We start from the raw sequence: 18,395 nt of genomic DNA, 5'->3' as shown, positions 1-18,395 counted from the left end.
CTAAATCCTGGCAAGTCTAGTGGGACCCTCCTTTGAAGCCCTTGTGACTTGTTCTCCTTTACCCACGCCTACAATTGTTTTTTTAAGGATAAGGTTTATCTCAGGCTGCACCCAAAAATCCTTACAGAAGTAGTCTCATCTCTTTGCCCACATTTTTTCCAAAACCCCATCACATATGCATGAAGAAAGACTTCACTCATTCAATGTGAAAAGAGCGTTAGCTTTCTGCCTAGAATGTACTAAATAATTCCAGACTTCTACGCTGCTGTTTGTCACAGTTGTGAACAGAGTTAAGGGCAATACAGTTTCTTTCTAGAGACTGTTCTGGATCTCTTCCTGCATTCATTTATGCTACCAACTAACTAACATGACCCCAGCAGCTAAAGTACTGGTGCATTCCACTAGAGCACGAGCAGCTTCTGCAGCTTTCCTGGTTTGAGTACCAATTGCAGACATTTGTAAAACAGCAAATTGGTCTTCAGCCAACGCCTTCACTTCTCATTACACTATTACTTGGCAGTTCAAAGACGTTGCCAGCTTCAGACAGGTGGTTTTACAATCACTGTTCAGATGGACTCCAAACCCCCCTCTGTAGCTGTATAATTGAGTCACCTACAGTGGAACTGACGTGCCATCACTTAAAAAAGAAATGGTTACCTATCTTACCATAACTGTATTTCATTAAGATACATTGCACATATCCATTCCATGACTCGCCAGCCTTCCCCTCTCTATCAGAGTATGTCCAGTACAAAGGAACTGGGGTGAGTGAGGGGGAGTGTCGACGGGTGGATCCGCCTCTTATACCAGCATGCAGTGGCACGTGGCAACACAGGGCTCTCAAGCTGTCCCTACAGGTACCACTGAGGGGAAAAAAACATTCTGACATCTGTGCACAAGGCACTTGCACACTTAGAGTGGAATGGATGTGTGCAACACATCTCTAAGAACAACAGTTATAGAAAGGTGGGTAGTGGTTTCTTATACATTTGTCTGCTAGACCGAAGAGGACTGTCATAGCCCCCGTCTCTTATATTCTTTGGTTCATGTCTGCTACTCCCCTCTCAGTTCTGTCTGTGTATCACAGAATCATAAACCCATAGGGCTAGAAGGGGCTGTAAGGGTCATCTAATGTAGCCCCCTGACCAAGATGCAGGTTTTATTGTCTGGACCATCCAAGACAGATGGCTATCCAGCCTTTTTTTAAACCTCCAGTGAAGGAGATTCCATGACCTCCCTAGACAGTTTGTTCCATTGTCCTACTGTTCTTACTGTTAGGAAGTTTTTTTCCTAAAATTTAATCTAAATCTGCTATGCTGTAGTTAGACCCATTGTCTCTTGTCCTGCCCTCTGTGGCAAGAGAAAATTTTTCTCCATCTTAATCTCTCCTGTTCCAAACCTCTAATCATTTTAGTTGCCCTTCTCTGAACACTTTCTAATGCCGGCATATCTTTTTTGAGATGAGGAGACTACATCTGTACGCAATATTCAAGATGTGGGCGTACCATGGATTTATGCAAGGGCAATAAGATATTCTCCATCTTATTCTCTATCCCTTTTTTAGTGATCCCTAACATCCTATTTGCTTTTTTGACTGCCGCTGCATACTGCGTGGACGTTTTCAGAGAACTATCCACGATGACTCCAAGATCTTTTCTGATTCGTTGTACCTAAATTATCCCCCATCATATTGTATGTATAGTTGGCGTTATTTTTTCCAATGTGCATGACTTTACATTTATCCACATTTAAATTTCATTTGCCATTTTGTTGCCCAATCACTTAGTTTTGTGAGATCCTCTTGGAGGTCTCAGTCTGCTTTGGTCTTAACTATCTTGAGCAGTTTAGTATCATCTGCAAGCTTTGCCACCTCACTGTTTACCCCTTTCTCAGATCATTTATGAATAAGTTAGATAGGATTGGTCCTAGGACTGACCCTTGGGGAACACCACTAGTTACCCCTCTCCATTCTGAAAATGTACCATTTATTTCTACCCTTCGTTCTATGTCTTTTAACTATTCTCAGTCTGTGAAAAGATCTTTCCTCTTAGCCCATGACAACATAATTTATATAAGAGCTTTTGGTGAGGGACCTTGTCAAAGGCTTTCTGGAAATCCAAGTACACTATATCCACTGGATTCCCCCTTGTTCACATGTTTGTTTGACTCCTTCAAAGAACTCTAATAGATTAGTAAGACATGATTTCCCTTTACAGAAACCAAGTTGACTTTTGCCCAACAATTTATATTGTTCTATGTGTCTGACCATTTTATGCTTTACTATTGTTTCAACTAATTTGGTTGTTGATCTGGTACTGATGTTAGACTTTACTGGTCTGTAATTGCCAGGATCACCTCTTGAGCCCTTTTTAAATATTGGCATTACACTAGCTATCTTCCAGTCATTGGGTACAGAAGCTGATTTAAAGGACAGATTACAAACCATAGTTAATAGTTCCACGATTTCACATTTGAGTTCTTTCAGATCCAACTAATGTAGCTTATAACACGGTTTGGCAAAAACTTTTTTTTTAAAAAAAAAACCTGTTCATGTTTCTTTAAACATGGTTCTAATGTTTTTGTCCCAACCTGATTGCAGAACCAGATCATAAGTGTTCTCAAACCATGCTTTACAGCGGAATATAGTGGGTTCTTAATAAATTAATCCTTGACGAGAAGTGCTATTGCAACTAAAGATGGCTTTGGAAGACGGTAGTGGCCAGTACAGTGTGCGGCTCTCAGGATAGGTCTTAATGCTGAATACAGTATTAAATAACTTGATGCTGGTTTTAGTATCTCCTGAGGCTATCAAGATCTAGGCATACCTGTCAGGTATCAGGCCCACCCCCTGCTATCTCCAGCATCCTGGCTATATATTTTTGTTTTCTGTTCTGCCTGCCTGCTGCTGGACTCTTCTTTCCCATCTGTTTGAGGGTAGGCAGGAGAAGAGTAGGAGCAGCCAAAGAGAGGGTCTTCCTCTTGGTCCTGTGAGGGGGTTGGTGAGGGGTATAATGGCTCTCAGCTCCTCCTCCTTCCTGTGGATTCCTGGTTGCAGAGCAGGAGTTGGGAAGCATTCAACATGCTGTGAAGGGGAGTGGAGCCTGCTGCTCTAGTGAAAGAGAACCTGTTCTCTAAAAGTTACTGGGGCATGATGATCTTGTAGTTTGGGTGGGAGAGCGAATTGATTTTTATCTAACCCTTGTTATCTAATCATTTTGTGTATCTTTGTGCAGACAAGGGGGGCAGATTTTCTTCCATTGTAAATTGTCATGGCTCTGACTTCAGTGGAGCTCCGTTGATTTACAGAAGCTGAGAATCCAGCTCAAGCTGTCATATTGGCAGAATTTGCTGTTTAAAATACTGTATTGTATTTGGATGTATTTGGGGTTGCAATGATTTACGGAGACCTAAATAGTTATAAAGTACTCTTTAACCACATGGTATTTATAATTAATATGCGATGATAACCGGAAAGTACTGGAGTCTAATAGAAGTTACCTATATTTACAAATTGTTAAATGTGTGTTTTCAGGAAAATCTGATGAACCAAGATGTGATTGTAACCAGTTTCATTGTGCTAATGGAAAATGCATTCCAGAAGCTTGGAAATGTAATAACATGGATGAATGTGGAGACAACTCTGATGAAGAAATCTGTGCCATAGCTAATCCTCCAACAGCTTCTTCCTTTCAACCTTGTGCTTACAGCCAGTTTCAGTGTCTTTCTCGCTTCACCAAAGTTTACACTTGCCTTCCAGAATCTTTAAAATGTGATGGAAACATTGATTGTCTTGACTTAGGAGATGAAGTAGACTGTGATGTGCCAACATGCGGGCAGTGGTTAAAATATTTTTATGGTACTTTCAATTCTCCCAATTACCCAGACTTTTATCCTCCTGGAAGCAACTGCACCTGGCTAATAGACACTGGTGATCATCGCAAAGTAATTTTGCGCTTCACTGACTTTAAACTTGATGGTGCTGGTTATGGAGACTATGTCAAAATATATGATGGATTAGAGGAAAATCCACGCAAGCTTTTGCGTGTGTTAACTGCATTTGACTCTCATGCACCCCTTACAGTTGTTTCTTCTTCTGGGCAGATAAGAGTGCATTTTTGTGCTGACAAAGTAAATGCTGCAAGAGGATTTAATGCTACGTATCAAGTAGATGGCTTCTGTTTGCCATGGGAAATTCCATGTGGTGGGAACTGGGGTTGCTACACAGAGCAGCAGCGCTGTGATGGCTATTGGCATTGCCCAAATGGAAGGGATGAAACCAATTGTAGCATGTGCCAAAAAGAAGAGTTTCCCTGCTCTCGAAATGGTGTTTGCTATCCTCGTTCAGATCGCTGCAACTATCAGAATCATTGCCCTAATGGCTCAGACGAGAAGAATTGCTTCTTTTGCCAACCTGGAAATTTTCACTGTAAAAATAATCGCTGTGTATTTGAGAGCTGGGTATGTGATTCTCAAGATGACTGTGGTGATGGTAGTGATGAAGAGAATTGCCCGGTCATTGTACCCACCAGAGTAATAACAGCAGCTGTCATTGGGAGCCTTATCTGTGGATTGCTGCTTGTCATTGCACTGGGATGTACTTGTAAGCTGTACTCACTGAGGATGTTTGAACGAAGGTAAGTAGCACATGTTCCCAAAGTTAAGATAAAGTATTGTAATTATATAATGTACACAATAAACAATTTAACATAAGCATATATCAATAAGAATGGTCTTATTAGTATTGTGTAACTTCTAAAGGTGTTCTTCCCTCCTATGTTTTTGAAGATCTTATTGGCAGTGATGGTGGGGATGACAGGAAAGAATAATTTTGATCACTTGCTTGTGGGCAGCTAAAACATCCAGTTTAGTTGCCCAGTAGAAAAAAATGAAAAGGTGCTAATTTTCAGGCTGTGGTCTCATTCTGAAGGAAATTAAAATTAACTGTTGTTGCCATGATTGACTGACAGCATTTCTGTGTGTTCTGCTTGTTCTGTTTTGGACTGTCCTGTGCCAGGGTTTCTCACTCTTCTTTTCCTTAGTGTGTCTACCTCTCACTGACTAGTGTGTTTAATTGTCTTTATTTTAATATGAATTAGAGTGCTGCTTGTCACCAGTCCTATACTGAGAGTAGCACTGTAATCATGTGAGTCATGTAATCAAACTGAATTTAAAATTCTGCTACCATAAATAACATGAATCTTGATATGGTCTAACCCAGGGGTGGGCAAACTACAGCCCACGGGCTGGATCCAGCCCCTCGGGGCTTTGGGTCCAGCCCGTGGGATTGCCACCCCCCGTGGCGGTGCAGGTCTTGTGACGCTTCTGGAAGTGGCCAGCACCACGTCCTTGTGGCTCCTGGGGGAAGCGAGGAAGAGGGCTCCATGTGCTATCTCCAGGCATTGCCCTCCGCAGCTCCCATTAGCCAGGAACAGAAAACCGCAGTCAATGGGAGCTTCGGGGGAGATACTTACAGGGGAGGACAGCATGCGGAGTCTTCTGCCCCTTTTCCCTCCTCTTCTCCCCCACCAAGGAGCCAGGGCAGGCAGGGAACACATCTTAGCCTCGCTGCGCACCACTGCCACTCCAGCACAGCTCCAGGTAAGCGGCGCCGGGCTAGAGCCTGCACCCTGAACATCTCCTGCACCCCAACCCCCTGCCCTGAGCCCTTCCCCAGGGCCAGATCCAGGCACCAGCTCAACAAGCAGGTACTTGGGGCAGCCAAGGGGAAGGGGTGGCACGTCGGGGTCTTTGGCGGCAGGTCCCTCTTGGAGGGAAGGACCTGCTGCCGAATTGCCGCCGAAGAAGAAAGCGGCATGGTGGAGCTGCAACAGATCACAATCGTGGTCTCTTCCCCCGGCCGCTTGGGGCGGCATAAACCCTGGAGTTAGCCCTGCCACTCCCACACGCCCCATTCCTTCCTGCACCCCAATCCCCTACCCCAGCCCTACATTCATGGCTCTGCATGCAATTTCCTCATCCAGTTGTGGCCCTCAGGCCAAAAAAGTTTGTCCACCCTTGGTCTAACCCCTATCTATGAACACATGCTATCTGATTATGTACTATATAACTTTTTATTCTTCTTGAAAGATCATTTGAAACACAGTTGTCAAGGGTTGAGGCTGAGTTGTTAAGAAGAGAAGCTCCTCCATCTTATGGACAGTTAATTGCTCAAGGCTTAATTCCACCAGTTGAAGATTTTCCTGTTTGTTCACCAAACCAGGTAAGGTGTTTCTGATTATCCTCAAATAGAAGGCCATCCACTTTAAATTTTTACAAACTTTGCTTTCTAACTACCATGTTATGGGTTTTAAGGTTTTTCACTTTCTTCAGCCACATTAATATTTTTGTACCACAATTACTTTTAAATATTGGACAACTTTCCATCATAAGAGATAGTGACAACACACAACTGAATCATTTTGCAAAGAAGTTTAATTTTTTTTAAAGGAATGCCAATATCTTGCAATAGTAAAAGTTACAACTGGTAGGTGCAGTGGTGGATGTTGTGTATATATTCCATACAAAGAACATTAAGGTTGAAAAGTCAATCACTCAGAGATTGGGAAAAGTCAGAATTAGGGTTGTTATTCGAGTGCTTGCTCATGTCGAGTCCAAGTAGGTGTGCCCGTGCCGCATGCACAGTCATCGAAAGGTTTTTTTTCCCTAGTGGTGCCCTTCAGATCAGCTGTGAAGCCCTCAGGAGTCATGCCTTCATGGCAGTGTATATAGGTCCCTGCTGACCCACCATCTCTTCAGTTCTTTCTTACCACCAGTGACGGTCGGTGGAGCAGCTCTTGCTATGGCAAGCGATTCCCCTAGTGGAGACTCTTTTTCTGGTGTTTCTGTAAATAGTTAAAAACGTAGTTAGTTTGAGGTAGTTCTTTGTTAGTTAAGTTTCAGTTGGGGGTTTCAACCGTGGCCTCAAAGGTTCAAGCCATGTGGGTCCTGTCTGAAGCCTATGCCAAAGGGAGAACCCACGGGACACCTGTTTAAAGTGTTAGCGGGAAGCCAGTCAGACTGAGAAGTGCAAGATCTGTAGAGGCTTCCACCAAAGAACTAAAAAGGAGAGGGACTTTAGGCTAAAATTGCTGCACATGGAGTCAGCCCTTCATCCCTAGGCACCACAGGTGGCATCTGACCATGTGTCTAGCACTTCAGTGACGAGTACACTGGCCTTGGTAAGAGAAGTTATGATGCCAAGGACTCTGACTCCAGAGATCCACAGCATTGCTACTCCCTGGCACCAAAGATGACCTCCAGTGCGAGTGCCCCCATTCGCTGGTGCCGCATAAAAGGAAGAAGACCAACAGAGGTTGCTCTCCCACTAGAGCAGTGAAATGAGGAAGCACCAGCGGGGTGTGTCACGTGTCAGGACACCCTCGTTCAGCTCTGACTCAGCTGACACCATTGACTCTGGCCTCACTGGGAAGTCTGTCGAGCCTGGTTCTAGTGGACTTCTCAGTGCAGGTGCCTCAGGAGGAGGACTTTGACCTTCTCTCTACATGGGACACCTTTTGAGGCAGCTAGGGACCTCATAGCAATGACGGGACAATCCCGTGTGCAGGCTCTGGCGCCGCCACCAGCATCAGCATTGTAAAGAGGTACCGTGCCCTCCAGGGGCAAGCCAGCGATGATGCGGCACTGCTCACCCTCACTTCAGCACCGCTCCAGATGGAGTCCTCATGGGACTCAGAGGTGGAGTCATTCGCTTCTAGGTGAAGCTGGCATCCCTCTAGACAAGAGGAGGGGCAGCCATTGCCTATGATGTCATGGCCACCACAGTGTCAGGCACTGGCTCGTGGCCCTTCTGGACCCAGTGGGCCTACCACTGGGGCCAGGGGCCAGATCCTTGTCAGTGCTTTTAGAGGCTCTGGCCCCTCCATCTTCAACATCTAGCCCGGGGACCTCCCTGGGGACAGGAGATTGGCACGCAGGCAAGCACCGAGACTGCAGTGCCATGCAGGGTGTTTCAGCACAAGGGGATCCCTGCGAGCCAGAGGGTCAGGAAAACCCAGAGCCCCCATGGGCATCTTCCTCATCCTCCTCGGATGAAGTGGTGGCGGGCATATCTACCATGTTGCCATTCATGGACAAGAGAGCCCACCAGGAGTTAATCAGAAGAGTGGCTGAAAATTTGGGCATGCAGATAGAGGAGGTGTTGAAGGAGTCCGAACCCTGGTCGACGTTTTGGTGCTTAAAGGTCCCTTGAGGGTGACTTGGCACCTCATTAAGGCCATGCACAATGCTACTAAAGCATTGTGGCAAGCACCTGTCTCTCTACAACCCACAGCTAAAGAGATGGAGAGGAAATATTTTGTGCCATTCAAAGGGTATACGTACCTGTTCACAATTAGCCAGGCAGGAAGATTTTGAAACAAGAAAGATATCCTTGGCAAAAAGTTCGTTTTGACTGTGGCTGTTCTTGCCAATCAGAGATTGTGTACTGTCCCCACTATTCCAGATCATATTTGATATGCTGAAGTAGTGCTTTGACATATAAATCATAGAGCTCTTCTAGATAGTTTGACATTTGGATTCCTAGGTATCTTAAATAGTTTGTTGCCCATTTGTACCCAAATGCTTTCTGTAGGAATGACTTTTCAGAGTCTGGCAAACATATAGCTAGCATTTCAGATTTGGCATAATTTACTTTTAAATCCAGAGTTTCCCAAAGTCCTGGGCTTCTTTAGATATTAATTTTAGGGAAATACTTGTTTTTGGTAGCTTTATAGGCAGATTATGTATTCTATTTTCTGCTGTATTCATTCAAGCTTTATTCCTGTAATAGATTTATTGTTCTTTATCATCTGCAAAAAGCTCCATGGCTGGTGCAAAAAGTAAAGGAGACAATGGACATCCCTGCATAGTCTTGCTACGTAATTTTACCCCATTAACTCGCACACCTGCTGTTGGGTTGGGTTGGGTTGGTGTAAAGAGCAGTTATCCAACTTTAAGTGAGGAGTTACTGTACCTGCAATGCATGCCCCTAGTTACGCCCCTTATAACTTATGGTCATGTTCTCTTCTGGAGGGTTGTGAGTGGGGTTCTTCATCCCACCCCTTTTGTACCCCATGGGAGGTGTAAAGAGTGAGATTGTGCTCCGGTCAGGGGCAGGTTTTCTCTGGTCTTTAGTGTTTATCCCCCTTGCCCCTCCTGACTGGTTGCCTTTGAGATAAGGAGTTGAGGCACTTGTCAAGTGTGTGCTCATATATTGCATTCCCACCATTCCCAATAACATTTTAACTGCTCTATCCCTTAATTCTGTCCACTGTATGAAAAGCCTCACCTGGTTGTGGGAAATGCAACACATAGTGTCTTTGTTCATTGTTCTTCATACATATTAGTATAAGATATAAAAGTACCAAAAAGTCAAACCCAAAATTCTATCTCAGGCTGACAAACGAGCCTGTATGCTAACATCTCTCATTTGTGTTGTGTGCTCCTTTGGGCAGGAGCTGTATCATCCTCCTTTTCTGGCACTCTATCAGCTCTCAGTGACTAATTTGTGTGGTTGTTTTTTTTTTTTCAGGCTTCAGTTTTGGAAAACCTGAGACTAGCGGTGCGATCTCAGCTTGGATTTACCTCAATCAGACTTCCGATTGCTGGCAGGTCAAGTAACATTTGGAATCAGATTTTTAATTTTGCAAGGTCCCGTCATTCTGGATCACTGGCTGTAGTCTCAGCTGATGGAGATGATGTTGCAAGTCAGAGTACTAGTAGAGAAGCTGAAAGAAATAATACTCACAGAAGTCTATTTTCAGTTGAATCTGATGACACAGACACAGAAAATGAAAGAAGAGACACAGCAGGAGCAGTGGGTGGTGTTGCTGCCACTTTGCCTCAAAAAATTCCACCTGCAACAGCTATAGAAGCAACAGTAGGAGCATGTGGAAGTTCCTCAGCTCAGAATACCAGTGGCAGTAATACAGATAATGGAAGAGAAATGACAAGTGTAGAACCCCCAAGTGCAAGTCCAGCACGCCACCAGCTCACTAGTGCACTAAGTCGTATGACTCAAGGATTACGTTGGGTACGCTTTACTTTAGGGAGATCAAGCTCAGTAAATCAGAACCAAAGTCCTTTGAGACAGCTTGATAATAGTGTTAGTGGAAGAGATGAAGATGACGATGTTGAAATGTTAATTCCAGTTTCTGATGTAGCATCAGACTTTGATATTAATGACTGTTCAAGACCCCTGCTTGATGTCTCCTCAGATCAAGGACAAGGGCTTAGGCAGCCTTACAGTGCAATGCATCATGGAGTAAGGTCATGTAAACGAGATGGCCCATGTGAGCGCTGCGGTATTGTACACACTGCCCAGATACCCGACACTTGCTTAGAAGCAGCACTGAAAAATGAAACTAGTGATGATGAAGCATTGTTACTTTGTTAGGTACGGATTGAATAGGGGAAATTGTATACAAGTTGGAGCAATATCAGTCATTGTTTTGTACTTTGTAGTCAAGAAAACTAGATTCTAGTTTTAAAAAGTCCAGGGCAAAATCATGTGAGTAACATGTTTTTGCCTGTGTGGTTGAATAAACATTTCTTATACTGGGTAACTCTGGACTACTAAAGTGAATGTTTTAATGACCCAGAATAAATCTATCCAGTATGAATTGCTCTTTAAGTAACCAGTGTTCATCCAGTTAGTTTCAAATAAGTTTCTCTTGGTACTGTAGTTCACAATAGAAACATGGCTCCTCAAGACTTATTGACTGCCTGTTTGTTTACCCCATATTAACAGGTTAATTTGTACAGAATTTTTCCTTTGGAAATTGAATCCATTGTATTATTGCCAACATACTTGTAACTTTAATATACTAAATGCTGGTAAGGATTGTTAATGTAAAAATGTGTATTTTTCCTTTTGAGGTTTATATAACATTTTGTCTAAATATTCTTGAATTACATCATGTGAACTTTTTCAGAGGGAGAGACTTTCACTATAACACTTGTCTTTCAAAAGTTCAAAATGCAGTGATGTATTGAAATTTAGGTATAATTAGATAAACTGATGGCAAAAGCCCTTTTATAGTCTTTACAACATTGGAATCCAACATTTAATAAATTGCAATCCAATACGGTACAACTAAGTAGGCGATAAAATCCCAGGTCATTCGCTATCTCAGTTTGAGGACAAAAAATCAAATAGCTGAAGATGTTACAATATGCATTCTTAAAAATGTCTGATATAGGTACAAATACTAAACAGGATATGTTCCAACTGGTAATAGATCTTTCCCTAGTAATATAGGTATAAAACTTATTTGGATTCAAGGGATTTGCACTAAAATCATATTGAGGTCTCTAATGAGCTTAGTGCACAAGCACTATCACTTTATTCTCTAATACTGAAATTGCTATATATTTCCATGGCTCTTTTCTTGGGGAGTTGCATTTTGTTACAATTGAATTTCCTTTACTAAATCCCTATTTATTCATTGTATTTAAAAAAAAAAAAAATTGGTTTACTTGGTTTCAGACTGGTTGTTCAAAAAAAAAAAAAAAAAAAGTCCCCTTCGGTATATCCATTTAATTTTTTTTGGTAACGTTACAAGTTGGAGCAAAACAGATCAGTGAAAAAAAAATTGTTTATAGTTACCAATTTTGTGATAAGCAAGTAAGTATGGCAACTAGTGTGATAGCAGGAATCTACATCTTTTAAAAAAAAAAAAAAATTGTCAACTACTGTCTTTATTTATTCTTTGCCAATCTGTTTTGAGTAGGCTTAATGATTCAGTATGAAAAATGTATTTGTGTGACTGTATGCTATTTATTAAATTTTAAATACTTTGCTGAATGTCATTTTAAAGCATGTTTAAAGTCTTGTGCATTTCTGTCATGTTATGCTGTCAGGCAGAACTGACTAAGATGTTTTAATATGTATCAAAATTAAAATGAATTTTTGTTATGTTTTGAGGTACTTTTTAAAGATAAACCAAAGATCTACTTGTTTTTATTTTTTTTTTGTTTTGTTTTTTAAAAAACTCTCATTTATGGAAAACAAACTCTTCTAAAAGAAAAATTTGAATTGATTGCAAAGTAGACATCTCTCGCTCTTTCACTTCATTCACAGACAGCAGCCTGAGAAAATGAAGCAAAATTTTTACAACTTAAATGTTGTCTTTATTCTCAAGAGATAAGATATATATCCAGCTTTGGGTATGATCCTGCAGATTTGAGCTTTGGGGAACCTGTGTGCAGTACAGGTGTTGAAAACTCATTTTGAAATTAGTCATTCTTCAGTTCCCAAGTGCAAGTATTAAATGCAGTTGTACCAGAGGTACTAGGGTACAAATCATTAGCTGCAGATTTTGCAGCCCTTATTCTCATTGACCAATCCATATGCTGTTGATTTTAGCGGGACTACTTGAGGAGCAAGTTACTGTGCAGCATGAATAAGGTGCAGCAAAAACTGGCCCTAAAATACATATGAACCAAGTAAAATCTTCACTCCATGTTCTGATGTAAATTAGTATTTTAATATTTGTTTTAAGAAACCCTGACTATATCAATGACATTGGAAAGTGGTTCTGAAACTGTTTGAATAACTGAGGTACAGTCTTCCTATCAAGCATTAGTGCGAAACATGTCAGACCTACACATACAAACAACAAGTGAACAGTATTGATTCTATTAGTCTATTGGTTTGCATATAGAGATTCGTTAGGGGAGGAGTGAAGTACAATGGTCAGTTGTTCTCAAGGAGAAAAATTAGACAGAAAATGTGGGAGTAGGATTTGATTGGGAATTGGGACATTGGCCATTGAAAATATAGATTTTATTTACGATCTGTTACAATGTTTTTAATGCAACATAATTCAAGGGTAGCTATCTAGCTCACTATTACTGGGAATACAAATAGTATCATTAGCACTCTGAGCAGACAACTGTACCTCTACACATCTGTCTGAACGGCTGGAAATATATCAAGTGGTTTTTTATTTGTCTTTTCCGGAATGTTGAGACATCTGAAGGAAATGCCAAAGATGAATAGTTGCTGTCAAATAAATCTTTTTACTTATATTTAATTTTCTTTTAAATGTGACATCACGTTCATCTACCAGCTCTGAAGACTGCACAATTTTTATAAGAGGTTTCTATTTTCTATGCATGACAAAGTTTCTAAATGTAGAAAGAGTTCGCATATAGATGTAATTTGTTCCTTTCACATACCACGTTTTCTCTTTCTTCATCTATCATGCAGACCTAAGTATAAGGTTGATTGCTTGAGTCTCTCTGTAGCACAACTATTTAACTTATCTAGTTTCCAGTTACAAGTCCACCATGTGCATGAATGCAAGTGAATATTTTTGACCCATGCCTGCTCCAAAATTAATTCCGGTAGAGTACCCTGAAAATAAAACAACTTCCTTAGAGTTGTAATTATTATTGTGTTCTATTTACTACTGTGCTAACCAAATCAGAACTCCCAGGCAAAGTTTATGCTTGTTCAAACTACTAATCTTAGTGCTAATTCTGGGAAATTCATATTGATTATTTTCATCAATGAGTGTTACATGCTTATTGCAACTGGGACTTAATCCACAGACTTTTTGAGTGATTGCACAAGTCCATTTCATTTCACTTCAGGTGTGTGCACACCCACTGCACCAGTGTGAGAGATTTTTCCCTTAGTGGTACCCATTAGAGCAGCACACGCCCCCTTTGCTGCCTCATGCTTCTCTGCAATGGTATAAAGGGTGGAGCCACTCCCCTACCTCCTTCAGTCCCTTCTTACCGGCAGTGGTTGGTAATCAGAGCATTTTAGCTTCTGCAATTTTCCTCCTCTGTCCCCTCTTCAGGACAATTGTTTTTTTGTATATAGTTAGTACTCATTTTTGTAGTGTGTTCTAGTTTTCATAGTATAGTTAATAGATGTGTGTTCCCGTTCGTAATGCCCACTACTGGGGAAATGCCTCAGTCTTTGGGCTTTAAGCATTGCTTGCACCAGCTGCAGGAAATCTATGCTGGTAAGTGACAGCCATTCTCATTTTTAAAGTGCCTCAGTATGGTTACATCTGGGACAGGTGCCAGATCTCCAGGAACTTTAAGCCTAGAATCAAGAAAGATAAAGAGACAAGGCTTCCTCACTTTCTCATGGAGGCTGCCCTGCGTCCAACTTCAGAGCATTCCTGTTTGGTGTCAATACTAAGCACGTCGATTTGAGTAAGGAGTGTTCCTCCAGACATTACTGAATCCTGGAGCCTCTTTGCTTCCCCTGTGCCAAGAAAGAAACATCATCAGGGTGTTTTGAAGAGGACTCATCCTCCAAAAGGTTGAGGTCTCCAGTAAGCAGACAGGGAAGTGTGTGTCCTCAGAGAGGAGGCACTTCCTGGTGCCAATAACCTCAGGCAGGGTCATGGACTCCTGCTCCAAGGTTGGTGTCATTGAGGCCAACCACTGCCACGACCTTTGGTACCAACTCTTCTGATGCAACAAAAGCAGCATCAGGGGACCTTCTTCATGCCAAGAATACTGGAGGCTTACACTGTGATGCAAGATTTCTTGTGCCTTTTAGTTCCAGATTCCCCAGCGGTGCAGGAGTCACTCGGGGCCAGTGGATATGCAGCCTGCAAGTGTGCTGCATCCCCTAGTACCATGGCCTGCTTCACTCAACCCAATGTCTTGTCTGCCACTGTCAAGAGGCAAGCCAGGCATGCTCTTCACGGTGCCTAAGTCTCTGGAGACTCAGTGCCAGACCTCACTACCAAGTGGGTGCTGCTGTGTTCAGGAGACTTGGGCTCTTTCTTGGAGTCAGAAGTAGGTTCCTTTGCCCTTTGTTCTTGGATATAAGGAATCATTCACTGTTATTGAGGACTGCACTTATGGTAAGAATCAGAGGGTTCACACTGGTCCAGAGACTCAGAATAATGAGCTGGTAGGAGTTGGGGCCCCATGGCCTACTAGTGGCATTATTGGAAATGCTGGGGGTTTCCTCCACCTCAGGTCCTCATTAGTTCTTCGTCCCTTCAGATCCCCAAGCAGACATTGCCATAGCTCTTAAGAAGAGACTCAAAAAGTTGCTCCCATTACCAATTTCGATACTGAGCAAGGCCAAACTTGATTGCCAAAGCCTCCTGTGAAAGGAGTTCGAGACTCCTCCTCAACTACTAGTGGAAGCCTCCAACTCATCACCATATGAGATGTTGACGTCTGGGGTGCCCTCTGCTATGCAAGATGACTACAGGACATACCAAGACCTGGCTTCCTCTTTGGACTGTCAAGTGAACTTCGTACAAGATTCCTCCTATAGATAGGTAGACAAACTGACATAGGCTGTACCTTCCCATTTGTCTGTAAATGAGGCCACACTGAAGCCCACAAATGTACTATGGTAGACTCTTCATCTCTGCTGCCAACGGAGCCAAACGGCGATACCACATTCCTTCTCATGTCATGAGTGTTTTTATAGTCTTCCTCCCCTGGCTTGTTGGTTTTGTTGACAGTGAAAAAGAGGGAAAGCTTGGGTCAGCTCACATCAAACCCAAATCAAAAGAAGCAAAAAGTCTTGATCTTTTCGATAGAAAAGATTTAGTCTAGTGCTGGCCTGCATTTTCATATCTTGAACCAGCAAGGACTTTGCTATCAAGTACGATCTCTCCTTGTGGAATAATGTCATGGACAAACTGTTAGAGGAAGTGAGGCAGAAGTTTCAAGCTCTTTTGGAGGAAGGTAAGTTGGCTGCTAGAATCTCTGTCCAAGCAGCTTTGGATAGGGTGGATTCAGCAGCCACAGCCATGGTGTTTGCCATTATGATGCATTGGTGTTCATGCTTTCAATCATTGGGTCTGCTGCTTGAGCTCCAACAGACTGTCAAGGATCTTTTGAAGGTCTGTCTCTCTCTTTCTCAATAGACTAACTAGAATCTAATTAAAGACTCTAATTGAAGTTATTAGGGATTTGTACTCCTCTCCCTAAAAATTAAACCATTGTTCCCTCAGACATATCAGTGGTATCACTCCTTTACACCCAGGCAGCCTGATCAGTCTATGAGGAAGGTGAAGGCCTGTCATAAACAGATAGTTAAGGGTTAATGTCTCTCTTACCTGTAAAGGGTTAAGAAGCTTAGTGAACCTGGCTGACACCTGACCAGAGGACCAATCAGGGGACAAGATACTTTCAAATCTTGGTGGAGGGAAGTCTTTGTGCTGTTTGTTGTTCGCTCTTGGGTCTAAGAGTGACCAGACGTGCACCCCAGGTTGCCCCAATCTTTCTGAAACAGTCTCTCATGTTCCAAATACTAAGTACTAGCTAGAAAACGCGAATTAGTCTTGTTTGTTTTCTTAACTTGTGAACGTGTATTTTGCTGGAAGTATTTTTACCTCTGTTTGCTCTAACTTGAATTTCTAGTCTATATGCGCTGAATACCTTGTAAACATTTTTCATCCTGATTTTACAGAGATAATTTTAACTTTTTCTTTCTTTAATTAAAAGCTTTCTTTTTTAAGAACCTGATTTTTTTCCCTTGTTTAAGACCCAAGGGGATTGGGTCTGAACTCACCAGGGATTGGTGGGGGGAAAGGAGGGGGAGGAAGGTTAATTCCTCTCTGTTTTAAGATCCAAGGAGTTTGGATCAGTGTAGTCTCTCAGGGTAACCCTGGGAGGGGGAAAGGAGGGGAATGGCTTATTTCTCCTTGTTTTAAGACCCAAGGGGTTTGGGTCTTGGGTTCCACAGGGAAGGTTTTGGGGGAACAGAAAGTGTGCCAAACACTATATTTTGACTAGTGGCGACGCTATCGGATCTAAGCTAGGAATTAAGCTTAGAAGGGTACATACAGGTCCTCACTTTTTGGACGCTAAAGTTCAAAGTGGGAAAAATACCTAGACAAGCCCTTCATAGGAGGAGACCTATCCCTTCTCAATTTTCATCTATCAGTGTTTCTAGGCAGACCAGAAATGCCAGTTGGTTTGATTGCCATTTTGAGGGCTGTTTTACCAGTATGTAAGTTTTTTTTGACACTTCATTCCACTGATACGCTTGGGGCCATATTTCCACTGATCGGTGTAGTCTAAGCAGTTTGGAACTGGAATGTGCCCTTCAGTTTATTTCAGTTCTTCCCTTTTCCCTTTCCAGGGATCACTCTCACGAGGTGCCCTCCTCCTGGAGGTCCAGTCTCTTCTACATTTGGGAGCTATAGAGGAGGATCCTCTTCACCGAGAAAAAGGATTTTATTCACATTACTTCCTGATTCTGGCAGTGGTGGCTATATTCCTAAGGAAAACGGGAGTACAAGTGTTACCATACCTTGACAACTGGTTGGTGAGAGGTTGGTCTGGGTACCAGGCAGAATTCAGTGTGGCCCAGAATTCAGTGCATCTTCATACAATTGGGATTGACTTTTCCCTATTGATCAGCAGTGTTCTCCCTTGTTCAGAAAATAGTTTATAGGAACAGTCATGGGTTCTATAGTGGCCAGGGCTTTCTTTTCCATAGACCAGATTCCAGGCTGTTGGCCGTCTCACCTAAAGGCTCATCCAACCACATCTGTAAAGAACTGACAGACTTTTGGGGTACACGGCCTCATGTACATACATGGTTCAGCATGCCAAGCTTCATCTGAGGAAGTTGCAGAGTTCATTAAGCTCAGTGTATTTATTCCTAGATTTGCGAACCAATGGACACATTGGTTCCAGTGATCACAGGAGTCTTGGCCTCTTTGAACTGGTGGATGGACCAACTAATGTGTGGGAGTTCCCTTCGTTCCCCTACAACCCTCATTGACTCTGATTACAGACACTTCTGTCCTTCGTTCATTAGCCCACCTGGAGAATCTACAGACTCAAGGTCTCTGCACTGGCTAAGATTTAGCTCTCCCAATAAATGTGAAACAGTTGAGAGCCATTCATGTAGCTTGTCATGCTTTCCTCCCCCTATCAAGGGAGGGAATTTACCAGTTCCTATAGACAACGTGGCAGCAACAGACGGAGGGGCCAGATCAGGTCGTCTGTGCCAAGATGCTGCTTTGGGAGTTTGGCATCCCCAACGTGACTCATCTCAGCCTCCCACCTTCTGGGGGTCCAGAATAGTCTTACAAACTACTTGAGCAGATTTTTCACCAGTCATCATGACTAGTCTCTCCAGCCACATAAAGAGACATTTTTTAAGTCTGGTGCTGGTAGGGAGTTCCTCATCCATACACAGAACTGTTTGTTACTTTTCACAACAGAAGGTGTCAGCAATTTTGTTCAAGAGCAGGTCACAGTCCAGGGTCTTAATGGATGCTTTCCTTTTGCCCTGGAGACACAAACTCATGTATGCTTACCCTCTGGTTCCACTCATTCCCAGATTGGTGTTAAAAGTCAAGCAGCATCACGCTTGCATGATCCTCCTAGCACCAGCATGACCTTGTCAGCATTGGTTTTCCATTCTGCTGAGCCTCTCAACTAGA

The 18,395-nt window shown here is 42.6% G+C and overlaps 1 protein-coding gene across 1 annotated transcript in view; it reads left to right on the top strand.

Moving 5' to 3' along the window:
* The window catches only part of LRP12 (LDL receptor related protein 12), a 78,424-nt gene extending 66,510 nt beyond the window's left edge, over positions 1 to 11,914 (top strand). The window contains 3 exon segments of the mRNA XM_032786443.2: positions 3,533 to 4,634; positions 6,088 to 6,220; positions 9,530 to 11,914. Coding sequence (XP_032642334.1) covers positions 3,533 to 4,634; positions 6,088 to 6,220; positions 9,530 to 10,393 — 2,099 coding nt within the window. The 3' untranslated portion in view covers positions 10,394 to 11,914.
* The last annotated feature ends 6,481 nt before the right edge of the window (positions 11,915 to 18,395 follow it).

The sequence above is a fragment of the Chelonoidis abingdonii genome, chromosome 2 (genome assembly GCF_003597395.2).
Source record: "Chelonoidis abingdonii isolate Lonesome George chromosome 2, CheloAbing_2.0, whole genome shotgun sequence".
NCBI lineage: Eukaryota > Metazoa > Chordata > Testudines > Testudinidae > Chelonoidis > Chelonoidis abingdonii.
This window is presented reverse-complemented; position numbering and strand designations above follow the sequence as displayed.